This window comes from Hetaerina americana, unplaced genomic scaffold (genome assembly GCF_022747635.1).
Source record: "Hetaerina americana unplaced genomic scaffold, ioHetAmer1.1.p SCAF_6, whole genome shotgun sequence".
In the NCBI taxonomy this organism is placed as follows: domain Eukaryota; kingdom Metazoa; phylum Arthropoda; class Insecta; order Odonata; family Calopterygidae; genus Hetaerina; species Hetaerina americana.
The window spans coordinates 91,927,064-91,941,984 of record NW_027287205.1 but is presented as its reverse complement, the minus strand read 5'-3'; the positions used below and the strand labels follow the sequence as shown (position 1 = coordinate 91,941,984).

General features: G+C 32.8%; 1 protein-coding gene across 1 annotated transcript in view; it reads left to right on the top strand.

The window, feature by feature from the left end:
* The window catches only part of para (sodium voltage-gated channel paralytic), a 115,003-nt gene that overhangs the window by 67,225 nt on the left and 32,857 nt on the right, over positions 1-14,921 (top strand). The window contains exons 15-18 of the mRNA XM_071594272.1: positions 8,263-8,513; positions 13,192-13,365; positions 13,451-13,613; positions 13,724-13,911. Coding sequence (XP_071450373.1) covers positions 8,263-8,513; positions 13,192-13,365; positions 13,451-13,613; positions 13,724-13,911 — 776 coding nt within the window. The remainder of the gene's footprint in view (positions 1-8,262; positions 8,514-13,191; positions 13,366-13,450; positions 13,614-13,723; positions 13,912-14,921) is intronic.

Here is a 14,921-nt window from a genome sequence, read left to right as displayed (position 1 = left end):
CAAACTTTTAAGGAATTAATTAAACTACAGCTATTCATTGTAGTGTTGATATAACATTTTTGAGAATGGTGCAGTGAGTGACTTTTGAAATATTTATCCATGAGAGAAACTTAATACAAATTTGCCATTTATATGAAATCATTTAGTACTGTATAGAGTTTACTAAAGGTTAATTTATTGCATAACATCTATATTTTATTTATTTATCTGTTTAACTCCTTTTAATTAATATATAATATGTAATAACCTTGCATTTTTACTATTTTTCTACAACTGTTGCTGAATGTTGGTCCTTTAAACTCGGTCTTTTTCCATGACCTGATATGTTCACATGAGTAATATCAGGTTCACTATTTCTTCATCTGTATCCTATTCTTCCAGAACCGTAAATGTGGGTAGCTTTCAAGTCTTGCTTCATGCTAACTTCTATGCTCTTATTGCTTTTCATTAATTGAAAATAATTTATATTTTTGGCTTGTGCTACTTAATGCTTTATTAACTATTAATTATTCAACATTTTCCTCTCTAGGTCCTTGAATTTTTGACCTGAGGATTTTATTAGTCGTGTTTGACCTTTAAAATGTTATGCATCAGGATTCTTTTTGAAAGTTTCAATGATATGAGCTTTTTCAATTGTTTTCAAGTAATAATTAATCAAAACACTTGTATTATTTCAAATACTGAAGGATTAATCATTTTTTGATATTTAAACTTGTCTATGTTATTTGTTCCTGCATCAGTTGTATACACATATGCATCTTAAAAAGTTGACACCCTCTAATATTTACCCGTTGTATTTTATTACTAAGAGTAGCACCCTTCCAGCGCTATATAACCTTACCATTTCATACTTGCAGATGCATAATGCTTGTGCTTACTTGCATGCCACGTCAGTAGCTTTGCTAGTGTGTCAAATATCTAAGAATGAATAACATTATGGTGTACATATGATATTTAGTGTGTAGATGTCTACTCAAGCCATTTCGTTTAAAGAATAGTGAAGTTTGCATGCCTTTTAATGTTCACACTGCTTAAAACATAATTTGTTGCATAGTTCCTCGAATAGCTTATAATAACAAAGGCATTACCATATAAAAAAGCATACTTTGGTCAAGTGTCCTATATTTAAAATCAATTTTATAGGCTATAATAATGGAGATATTACTTCGTTTTAACTTGTCATATGGTATTTATCTTTATATTTGACAGCATATGGTGAACTCGTGGTATTATTAATCTTTGAATTTTAGAGTGCAGAGATGCAGCCACTGGTGTAATGTTTCTTTTTACTCTGTATTCTACTTGAGTTAGTTTACTTATGAATCTTTTGTTAGCAAAATATGATTCCTTTATCAAGACTGTGATTCTAATATGAAATGCAGCTATGCTTGAATTATACACATTTTTTCGCCTCAAACACCTCAGATTGTGTTTCAAATGCTACAAAAAATAATGCTTTTATCAAGTCACAGTTAAACTTGTATGACACATGTATGACGAGTCAATTGTTGCAAACATATACATATGAGGAATGTTTATTATAATGCTTTACTTTCAATGTGAAACTTTTCATGTTTGGCATAATCAAATGATTCCTCATGTGCAGTTAGATCCTGGCCATTATTTGAAAGTAAGCCGGCACTCAATTAATCAATAATAACTAATTCAGTCAGTTCTCGTACATTCATATGCCTACTATTTATGCTTTTTAATGGACATTGAAATAAATCACAAAGGTAAATTTTTCCTAATTCCATTTGGAAAATACTATGCATAGTGTTTGATTGTATGTGCCTCATGGTGATTTCATAGATCAAACCCAAGTTAACCAGCAGATTATTCATAAAAAAGATTTGGCGTTGAAGTATTCATTTGATATTTGTATCATAAGAATTGTTGAAATCTGATCATTAATTCAAATTTATTTTTTTCAGTGGAGTAATTCCAGCTTTTTTGACATTGCAAATAAATGGTGTGATAATTAATATTACTTCAAATAATTTATTAATCCATGGGAAATCTGTGTAACTTTGAGTACATTCTTTAGAGGTGATGGTTTATATTTTACATACTTAGCATCCAATTCTTTTTGGACAGATGCATATCATTCTAGAGAATTTTTCTGGAGAAATAAGGGCCAATTTATAGTGTCCACTGACCTGAAAAATCTGGAAAGGCATCGAATTTTGTAAGTTAACCTGGAAAATTTTCAATCCACAATAAAATATGTATGCACAATATAATTTGTATGTGCCTAAAATTGTGACAAATTAAGATATCAGAGAATCAAATTCGAAAGAATTTCTAATCATCCAGCTAATCATAGCTAATTTCATCCTTCTATTGTTCCCTTACTAAATTGTTGGGGTAGCTATCTCCTCCTGGCCATATTTTGAATGTTCTTCTTTTAAACTGCAACACCTGCGCTGTTAGAGTTTTTGAGCACAGCATGGGGGTCCACAAAGTAAACATTTCAGCTGTTATTATCTACCATATATCTCAAGCAGCAATGTATCTGCTTATATGGTGAGCCTAGAGAGTACTTTATTGTTTTGTTAAGGTGGAGGGCTAGTTTCATTTATTTTTGAAGATTTGAACATTGATAAAATATTCAACACTCCTAAGTAATATACTTCATAAACCCTTTCAGCTCATTTGGCCTCTGTGTGCTTAACAACATTACAACTTCAAACAAATATTCCTTTAGAGATTCATTGACTCCTCATCTGCCCATCTTGGGTGATCACTTGTTTTGCATCACAATTTATGCTGACTCTGATTACTCAGCTATCCATCTTACACAATATTGGTCAGGTAAAGATTAAGTAAACCTTCAAAACACATCCATCTCATCCAAACTTGTATTTTCTCTTAATTCCATCAAACACTCCTGTTATTGATTATCTCATGAAACCTGAGATCGCTTGGTCACATTCACTGCATTGTAAGATAAAGCTAATGAATTCTCAAGCATATTTACAGATTACATATAGGCTGTTTACCCATTGGACTTAAAAAAGTTCAAAGTCTAATTATGTAAGTTTATAAAATCCATTAGCGATGGTCTAATAAATATATATCCAATGATTCAATGGAATCTGCATGGTACCTAATTAAGCAGAATACCAAATAGGCTACGACTTCTGACCAACTAGCAGAGATGTCCTGTTTTAATCAGACTATATCTGATTCAAATGAAGTTGTAAACAGTGTCCGTGAATGCCTTCGTTAATTATCTGTTCATCATAGTGCATCAAGTTTCATAGTTCTCTTTCCATATTAACTTAAATTTTCAATGTTTGATTTGCACCATTGATTTGCATTTCCAGCTTTCTAATGGAATTGACAGCAAGGATTATAGTTTGCGATTTCAAAACCAAATTTCTAGGCCTGTGTATAAGCTTGAGTCTAAAACTTAAGACTGGACAACTCACACTAAAGACACCTGTACCAAAATTTGTACCGCCTGGTATTTTCATGTTGTGCAGAAAAACTGATGTGATTTCTCCTGAAAATCCAATGCTAACATATTATTCCAAAATTCATTCTCACCTATCCTATGGAGTTTTGTTTTGGAGAAATGACTGTTATGCTGTACAGGTATTTTACAAACAAATACCTTTAACTTCTCCCTGATAATTCAGCTTTTCATCTCTACGATACAAAAAGATTATGTTCTCATTATTGAAAATAAATCAACTCCATGTGCAAAAGTACCCCATCATGTAGCATCAATGTATATGTAACTAATTACGTACACAAATTTGGCAAGCAATTCCTAATATTTGAATGAGATAAAAAGCATTCCTCTTTCAAAAATATTATTTATGCATCTAAGAATTTTGTAATAAGTGATTTAAACTTTTTGTTAAATTGCTATTTGATAACCTCTGAGACTCTAATTGGCCAACAAAAAGAAGTATATCATTATTATTTTACCCTAACGGTACTTTTTTGCAGTGAGTGGGATAAAAATTATAATTTGTGAATCAAAAGTTTTAATGCCCTTAATAATGCCATCCTTTCATTATTTGGTAATTTCTTGGTTTTGTAAAGACTTTTCTTGAGCAAATCAAGAACTGTACCATTAGTCATATGATGCTGAATTTTCAACCCTTAGTGCCCTTTGCTAGTTTTCCCCTCACTAATTTTAAGTTAGAACTTTCCTTATTCTAGTCTTATCCAATTTGATTCAATGCTGACATTTCACACCACAATATTCCAATTGTACTGATGAAATAGTGTTTTTAGCATCCCGTCAGGACTTATAAGAATTGGATGCATTTTAACATGCTTTCCTATTTTTTCTTTGATGCATAAATAAAATGCACAAAATAAATGGTATTTTCTTGTGATATTATAGCTCTTTATGGAAATATATGCTATACTGATAATGTATTTAATTGTCCAGAAATTTGTCATTTACACACAAGCATGTTGAATGTTGAATTACATCTCAAAATAAAATATCTCATGTCATTTGAAAGAAAGGATTCAACCTAGGATAGGACAAACTATTGCATCCAAATTTTGTTACAATTTTATTGCATAAATACTAAGGATGGGTAAAAAATAATGTAGCTTGAATCCCAAAAGAGAAACCCTTTTCTTAATAAAAACTGGAATCGTCCTTTTTTCATTTTTTATTAAATGTAGGTTTACCTACTTCATTGGACCCAAATTTCAGTATTGTGATCGCAATATAAGACTGTCTGTGGAATGATAAAATTTTAAATATTTATAATAAAATAAAATTGATCGGTGGTTTCAATAAAAATCATTAACTTACATATTCTTTAAAATGTAGCTTACTTGTTAGTATTATGGTCACTATTGTTTGTGATGTTTCATTTGCATATTGATCACTTCCCTCAGCTGCCTTTGTGGCCGTGAATTCTACAGTAGAGTGTTCATGTTCATTTTGTCCATCATCTCCCTTCACTAGTCATCCTGACATTCTGACAGTAAAGTTGGCAGTATCTGAAGTGTTTTCACATGGGTTAAATATAAAATTTCTCTCTCTTAACAAATAATTAAGAAATGAAATAACATATCAGAAGAAGTAACATGTAGTGAAATCTGTAATTTTTTTATTCAGGGGAAATAATGACCCAATGACCCAAGGACAGTGTTTGTTTAATGATAAAAATATAAATATACATATTTATTATGATCTGCTTCCAATTTTCCAATTACATGGGCATTCATGCAAGGATTGAATAAAAATGTTCCCCTATTAGCTCTAGGCTTATCCAAAAGTACAATAATATTATAGTACCTGTAGGTGCCACATCTGAATTGAACTGATTCAAAATTGTCTCCATAAAATGAATAATATATGATTTTTACACCAATTTAATACTAATCAGGGTTAAATAGGTAAAGTCAAAATGATATTAATTTTGATATAACTAAATGAAATTTGAAAAAGTTATTTTGTTCAACATTCAAGGTGTAAGATCATCAATGAAAACCAGATGACACAATATCAATGATTCCTAGTATGGAACCACGTGTTCATAGTAATACCATTGTAACTTACTTGTGTATGGTTTCATCTCTGCTCATATGCATCTATGCTCCATGAAAGTGCTCCTTATATTGGTAAATGAAACAGTTTCTGGCGTCACTTGGTGGAAATTCTTCATATTGAAATCACATTTAAAATACTTTGCCTTTCCACATAAACCACTTTTATTGCTACCTAGGTTTTGTTATGGTATAACGAAACCTAGGCATTGACCTGATGATGTTATACCAAAACGAAACCTAGCTAGTAATAAAAGTGGTTTATGTGGAAAAGCGAAGTATTTTAAATTTAATTTTAATTCCTTATATTGGTCAAAAAGTAAAGCTTCAAGATCTGCAATCACTTGTGCAAACTGCCAAGCTTGCTTACCTTTTGATGCCAGCCCTTCTTCCTGTTTGTTTTTCAAGCTCAGGATCATTGCAAATAGCCAAATATCATTAAGATGTCACTTTCAATCCTCAGAGAAATGGTTAGGACAGTCATCATATCCTGAAAAGTATGTCATCCCTGAGTTTGCATGCAAGAATGGAGCGTTCAGGAGGATCAATGTAAACCTATACTTTACTTTGGTGGAACTAGAGTGGAGGCTATGTGAAGCCACTTCCTGAAGAAAAGTGATAATTCAGTACTTTTTATTCTTGTTTATGTTCATAACTTTATATCCAGAAATCTTAGGTGTTATTTTTTGATATAGAGTCAAAAATGCCAAAATAACTGAAAAATTCAAATAATTCATTATTTATAATGAAGCATATTTTCACAATGCATTACATACGTTGCACTGGCATTACTATTCAGAATACGTAGGTCACAAAATACCCTTACACCTATGGTTTTTAGTTATATATGCACAGACAAATGCATTATAAAAAGCAGTTACTAGGCTGTAACTTGGGGATGCTTGAAAAGTTAGTCCTTAAAATTGTGACTGAATGGAATTTTGATATCAAGGTTCATGCTTCAAGGAGTTGGCATAGCTGAATTTTTCTTATGTGCTTGTGTGATGCTGTCAAAAAGTGTACCTTTAACTTTTAGATTTATTTACAGCATTGGCTTTTCAGGTCCCTGAATAATCCTTGGCAAAAGAGGAAAATGGCTGTATTTATCTGATTTGCTTTAAGCAATTTTTATTGTATAACTCCACATGACCCTTTTAATGTTTTAATAGAGTTTTAACTGACTCAAAAATAGTACCAATTGTTTTTTAAATGTGTCGGCTGTTTAATACAATTCACATAATAATTGGCAGTACAATGATATGAAATACTTGTACAGCTTTCATTCTACAATCACTTAATTTAAATAGTCACCTTGATTTCCTTGGCAAACCTGATATTTTTGTGTCATCGCTGAATTTGACCATAATCAGCCATTTCACTGTAGCCGTTTGCCCAGAAAATCATAATGATTTCAATGAGGAAAGATGCAATATAAACTGCATTACAGATGAGAAGAGCTAATACACATTATTATTTTTACCTGTTTTGTAGAAAAACAAAAGACATTCCTACTAGAATTTCTATGTGGAGTTATCACAGTTGTTCTGTAATTGTTAATATCTTATCAAATTTTAAGGGAAAAACTATATATTAATTATTTGTAATGATCATGAGTCAACTTCTCTAAGTATGAATGAAATGGATTTCTGTGGAGACATTCTTGAAATACTTGGTTCAGTCTGTGCACCATGGTGCTCCATCCCAGGCATTGCAATTTAAACTGGAGAAGTAGGCTTCTCTGGACACTTGGCCATAAATGCTTATTCTGCACAAAAGGGAAATTGTTTCAGCAAGTTGTCCTGGAAGGTGCTTCTTTTTTCAGATCCCTGGCTGAGCAGAAACCTACTAATTATGCCTTCTCCTTCAAAAATTTCCCTTTATGTTGCAGATCATAAGCTAAGCTAGACATAGTTGCATAGGCAGTATGGCTGGTTACACTAGCTGAAATTTCTGTTATGTTTTTTTAATAGGAATGAGTATTAATGATGTAGTTCAAAATACAAATTATTCATTTCATTAGGGCCAATATTAGGAAGAGGTATCATATTTTAATTGTCTCCTGCGACATGCATTAGGTATTGATTGGTCCACTTAGTGATGCAGAGTTCATATTTTTGGACTAATAAGTTTTTAATAACTCCAATCCTTCCAAAAATTGCTAATCAGTGAAAAAATATCATCAATAATATCTAAAAATCATGCAAGATTTCATGCACAATTTTCATGAAGTGTTTTGGCCTAAGAATGTTTGTTCCATAAATCCGATTTGATCAGTGTTTTTGAGCCATGCCTAAAATTTGCACTGCTTACATAATATTTACATTCATTGGTATTTGAAAAATGTTTCATATGCCAATGGCCTTTTCAGCAAATTTTCTTGCAGTTTTCGGCTAATATCATATAAATATAAGTAGCACATTTGTTTGCAAGTACACACTTTTATTTCTGTTGCAGAATTCATTAAAGAAGCATTTCAGAAATTTTTGTCCCTCTCATCGCTACCCTTCTGCTCTCTTCACCCTTTTGCTTAAAGTTTGCTAATTCATTTATTTTATAATCTCTATGCATAATATGACACTAGCTTACTTATCCAGAGAGGAGAAGGTTGCAATGGGTGAGTGGCACCAAGTGTCAATCAGCCAACTGTTGTAGGTACTTTTTTAAAATCTCCCAAACGGTTTGAAGGACCATTACTAATACCTCCTACAGTTTCTATTTATTATTTTCCTACAGATGAGGATGATGAAGGTCCAAAATTAAAAGAAAAACTACTGGCACTTTGCATCAAAGGCATTGACGTGTTTTGTGTGTGGGACTGCTGCTGGCCTTGGCTCAAGTTCCAGGAGATTGTAGCATTGATTGTTTTTGACCCATTTGTTGAATTGTTTATTACATTATGTATAGTAGTCAATACACTGTTTATGGCTTTGGATCATCATGACATGAATAAGGACATGGAAAAAGCTCTGAAAAGTGGAAACTATGTAAGTAAAAATTATTCTGCATTCATTTCAGTAAATATTAGATTACTCCACCTTACAAGTATACATTTATTTATTATTAAGTTATATTGCTTGTTTGTTTACTGTCTTAAATGGGCTGATTAACGAAAGCCTTCATGATAAGAGTTAATAGGAATATAATGTTGAAAAGGTGTGCACATATCTTAATTGGCTAAGGCATCATTTTCCACCACCACTACAGTTTTTGAGCAATATTCTCAATCAAAACTATAACCATCTTGCATCTGTATCACTCCATCAAAAAGTATTCATTTTGCATTGCATTCAATTTTTCATCGGCCATTTATTTCACACCTTCAGGTGCATTTATATACTCTTGACTCTTTCAAGTAAATGATGTAATGATGAAGAAGTAATTATAATTGTCATGTAAGGTTTACCTTTTGTTGTGAAAAGGGTACATTAATGTTCCTAGTGTCAAAGCTATGCTAGTCAAAATTACAAGCCCTTGAGCCAACACCCTTTGTCAAAAATGGCCAGCGGAAGAAATTCGATGAAATTTGCTAAGAGGATATTTTCATTTGTCAAAAATGTAAATTATAGGCATAAATATGTCAACCATTGAACGTTCATTTTTGCACTAGATTTTGTCTTCCTAAAAATATGCACATAATAAATAATATTTTCATTCATACTTTTAAATTGTTTCCACTTATTTTCACCTCATATTCAAACAATTATTACCTAATTCTTTCAGGATAAACTGGTATCTGATGACCTATGGAATCACTACTTAAATTTTGCATTCATCAGATTTTATTTGTTAACCATGCATAGATATTGTGAAATAAGTGGCCACTCTTTTAGCTTACTACCAACTCAATGGAATTGTAGGGTGAGGCATTCTGATTGCAGAGTGGATCCCAAAAATTATTTTAAAACTTTTTTATCTGAATTCTTACCACCTTGCAACAATTTTCAAAGTGTAAATATCTTATGCATTGACTGGGATCCCAATTATTGTGAATGATTTTTACATTCTGAAAATTTTGCCATTTTAATGTGCATTAGCGGATGACTCCATTAAAAGTTACAGTGCAGCATCTCCAGCAGTTTCTTCGACTTTGTACCATCTTTGCTGGTAATTGAAGAGACATTCATGAATCTGATTGAGCCAATGTATGTGCCATCCCTTGGTCCCAGTAAGGGCATCCCTCCCTCCTTCACTGAAAGCCACAACTTGTAAAATATTTTCTACAATGGGGCAGCAATTAATCTACTAGGAAAGTTTCCAAATTATTCATGTAGCTTGCAGACTTGCACTCACACAGCAGCTAATCTCTTAAGTTTTCATCCAAGAACCCCCAAGTGAGTGGCCGGCTGCTTCATTTTGGTGGACATTGACATGGTTTGTCATACATGTCACACGATTGATGGTTGACCTCATGGCAGTTTGCCATAAACCTGATTTGTGGGTGAATTTGAGTAGGGCCTCAGTGTTTAAGTACATGAACTGGTTGAAAAACATTATTGTGAACGTTTCCTTCTGATTCTTTGTTAATTGCATTCTTTATCAGGGGAGAGAAAGGGGAAGTGTTTTGGATTGTATATTATTCCCAGGTACTGAAAGTCAATGAAAGAGAGGTTTAAAGAGGGCCAATGACTAAATTGTCCATGAGAATAGTTTGGAAAGACTTTGAATGTTCATCCATTCACCTAAGAGTAGCAGTGAAGAAAAAACACGGATTAGCTTCACCATTTAACATTTGGGTATGGGGGAGGGGAGTGATAATAATTTTGCAGCCTTGTAAATAGGGAGAAGGAGTCAGGCTAAATTTGCTTAAGGGCTGGAAGCTTGGAGGAAATGTCTGATGCTAAAAACCTTGCCCTATCAATCATAAAAACCAAATTAGCCAATAATTTCATATGGCGAGCTTCACATGAATTGCAATAAATAATTTTCGCATTTATCATCAGATTTGTCCAAAAGATATGGAAGTGAACTGTCGCAAGTAGAAAAAATTATGAATGCAACGTTTTTTACTGGGCTGAATGAGTTAAGCATTTTGATGAGTACATTTTTAATGGAAAATTAAGTCCATTAAATTTTTAAAAACTTCTCAGTATAGTGTGCCACTGAAAATAAGGCCATAAATACCTGATTATTCAATGTCTGCAAGATATTTTTAATTTTCTGCTGTTATCTTTTCCTGTGTTATTGTGGCTAGTCAATGCTCCTTGACATATGGCTTTGGCATGGGAAAACTCTGTCTTGATATTCATAGATGGTGTTTTGTTTTTTATCAAAACTTATAAATGCATAATGTACAAAATTGAGACGTTTAAGGTTCATAGCAAAATCAACCGATGCAATTACGACCCTCTTAATGAGGTGGGTGTCACACAAACCACCCACTTTAGAAATCTACTGGTTTCATAATTGAAAAGAATACACTAATTTCACTGCATTTGGTTTTGATGTAATTTTATTTTTAGAAGGTCAAAGGATTTTCAGAGTATACAAAGAACTGTGGGAGATGCTGCATTGGAAATTTTTAACTAGTGTTTATTGAATTTTTTATGCTTTAAGATTTTTACCCTTTGAAATTTCCACATTTTAGTGTTTAAGGACATTACATAGCAACTACTGATTTCAAAGTTTGAGAAGCCATAAGTTGACTCCCTTCAATAGTCTAGCAGAAAAATGAAATTGTCGCGGCCATGGTTATATCAGTTTCTGCATGATCCTTACTCTCAAGATACTGATTTTCATTTTTAGACTAATAAACATTATCCATAGTCATATAAGTGAATACTATTCCATGCCAATCATGGTGGCATTAAAAGTTTCAATTCAGAAAAGATTGAATAAGGATGGCTGAAAAATTCTGGATTATGAGGTGAAGCCACATACCTGCATACTTAGATTACCGAGGACATTTGAGGATTTTTGCAATGTATAGTTTACAAACACTTCCTTTTCTATAGAACTTGGAAAAATAAACAAAAATTCAATTACACCAGAGTATGTTTTTCTAGTAATATAACAAATGCATATGAAATAACCATAAAGGAATGCATGTGCAGAATTCTCAATAAAAATCTCAGACAAATTTGTACTATCATGAGTGTAGATTTTGAAGTTTGTTAGCAACATATGTTTATGTGAATTTTGTCCATTGAATGTGGCTCCTCAAGAGAATTTAAAACTCTCTCTGAGGAAACATTGGATCTTGCAATCACACAAAAATGTTATCCTGGTATCAAAACCAAGTTTTTGTGGAAAATAGGTAATAAAGCTGACTCATCGCTATGTGTGGCAGGCAAGCCTGCTGCACAGTCCATCCCTGAGATGTGTGTCTGCAGCAAGGTCATATCCTCAAAGCTTCAACTTTACTACGATCCACGGATCAAACTTTTGTACCCTTTTCTCCTTCATTCCCTTTCTCTCAGCCACCTCAGCCCTCACAAAATATTTTAAGTGGGTAAAGAGGGGAGCTAGTTTTTCCTTTTGCCTTCTTTTCCTCAACTGCAATGCAGGCATTGAAATACATGATGATGACCTCCTGGTAAGAGGGCAACAAGAGGAGATTGAATGGAGGTAAATAGGAAGGAGTGGCTCCACATAACAGAGGCAAGGTTTGGATTGCAGCATTACAGCAGCACAGTGAAAGTATAGTTGAGCATTCACACACATGTAACAGAGATAGTTAAGAATTCATCACATAAATGACTATAAACCTCAATAGTTGTCAGGCCATAAAAGCAGGCATTGCATGGCTCTCTTACCAGCCACTTCATTTATTGGGATTTCTTCCAATGTGTCAAATTATATTTTTCAGAATACCTTCATTCCTCTTATCTCTTCACTAAAATTCTTCCACTGATTTTGATTAAGCAATCGCTTGATTATAAACTTGTTAGGAAGATATCTTAATCTGCAATTGCCACCTCTTGCCATACATATTTGAAAAATGAACATGCACACTGATAAATATATTATCCTCACCTCATAGTTCATTATATCAAAGGCTAAGCATTAACATTTTTTATGCTTTGTCATTTTATGATGTTACTCATTCAAGGCAAAAGGGCTTGTCTTAGATCTTAGCTTTACAACTGTTGCTATTATGCCTAAACTCAGCAGAGGTATACTTAACCACATCATTTCTTATAACATTACTGAATACAGGCTAGAAAATAATTATCAGGATTTATGCACCAGTGTTTATAAACAATAAATGGTATTTCATTACAAACTCTTCAATACAAATGTGTGTAAGCTTTTCAATCATCTTTCTCTTTTAAGAACAGAAAAGCATGAATTAAAATTATGCCCATAGAGCCAGATTTCCACATATTAATTTGATAAAAATCATTATTTTTTATGCTAATTATCATTGAAAAACATTAGCCATATTTACAGATGATTGTCATACAGTAACATGATCAATTATCAATATCCATTTGTCCTCGCTACATTGTTATTTTCATAAAGACCTCTAAAATGAGAAAGTTCAAAGTGTTTTGAATAATTTTTAAGGGGCAGCCAAATATATAACTACTTAAGATGGGTGTGTTATAGTTGGTCATGTTTAGTAGAATTGTTAGTATAATTCTTCAGTTATTATTTTTTCTTATCAATCTATGTGCGTACAAGAGTAAAACTGTCATTCACTTGTTTATGTTACAATTACAGTTCTTCACTGCAACATTCGCTATTGAAGCAACAATGAAGCTGATAGCAATGAGTCCAAAGTACTATTTCCAAGAAGGATGGAATATATTTGATTTTATAATTGTTGCTCTATCATTGTTGGAATTGGGGTTGGAAGGTGTCCAAGGTCTTTCAGTGTTGAGATCATTTAGATTGGTATGTATTTTCATCTCTGTCCAACGTGAGTACATGCGTATATTGAGTGAATAATTCTATTAGAATATTTTCATTTTCTCCTCAGCTTCGAGTTTTTAAACTAGCCAAATCATGGCCTACCCTCAATCTTTTAATTTCCATCATGGGCAGAACTGTAGGTGCTTTAGGTAATTTAACCTTTGTACTTTGTATTATCATATTCATCTTTGCTGTGATGGGAATGCAGTTGTTTGGAAAGAATTATACAGGTGAGGAGAAGACCATTTTTTAAGTGCACTCCTGAATTCTCTCTCAGGGTCTTGAATTTTGCCCTTAATTATACCTAACTTGCCAATGCATAATTTTACTTCCATTTCAGACAATGTCGACAGATTCCCCGATGGGGATTTGCCACGTTGGAATTTTACTGATTTCATGCATTCATTCATGATTGTGTTCCGCGTGCTTTGTGGTGAATGGATCGAGTCCATGTGGGATTGTATGCTTGTTGGGGATTGGTCATGCATCCCATTTTTCTTGGCCACTGTTGTTATAGGCAACTTAGTTGTGAGTATGATGGGTTTATTTGGTATATGGTGTTTCTATGTTTATGACTAATTTGATGAGAGTTTTAATGGCACAATATTGTTGTACTGTCCAAAATTACATTCTGATAAATAGTATATCATGTATTTATACTGTGTGGCACAGTAGTGATTTACTTGATGCCTGTTGTTTGACATATGCTCATTTTTTTGTGTAACAAATCAGGGGAATTTAGAATTCAAATAGGAGGTACATGAGTATTGCTCATCATCCAGTGGCATGAATGTATCTAAATCATTCTTTGTTTATGGTGGAAGAGTTAGACAAGTTTCTAGTTGGCTCACTACAGAGTTAGCTGCATGGCTATCTATTAAGGTGTCAAATTTCATGAATCTCTGCCATCGTATTGATTCGGTATTGATGCCATATTTGAAAACTCTCATGTTTCATGCTTGAGTCAATGGGTTATATTTTAAGTGTCGATCTTATTGAACCAAGAGAGTTGTCAGCTCAAGTATAAACTGCTCAGACAAAGATCTCATGCTAATATTTCACTGCTATATATTAATGAACATTGCAATACCTGTATTATTTCAATAATTGACTGGGGAAGTTGACCATTTTATCTATTTACCTTTGTACAGTTAATATTTCTACCAATGCAATTATTCCCAGTTATAATCATGTCTAGGATGCATAACAATTTGGGTTTATATTGACCATAAGTGGTCAAATTTATAAAATTCAAGACCGTATTGCTTTGAAAATCTTATTAAAAATGAAATTTTATTCAATTATGTCTTGTACGTATTACCTTCTAAATTAATTACAAGATTGAGTTATTATTATTGTTAATATTTTCTCAAAAATGGATCATTGTACTCCACTGTATATGGAATGCCTTGTCCGCACATAGACAATGGCAGTGAATCAAATATTATTTCATGTGTGCCATTCAAAATTCACATGCACATTTGCTACCTATCTGCATTGAAGTATCTCTCAGTTATGCATTTATCTCTATGACAAAA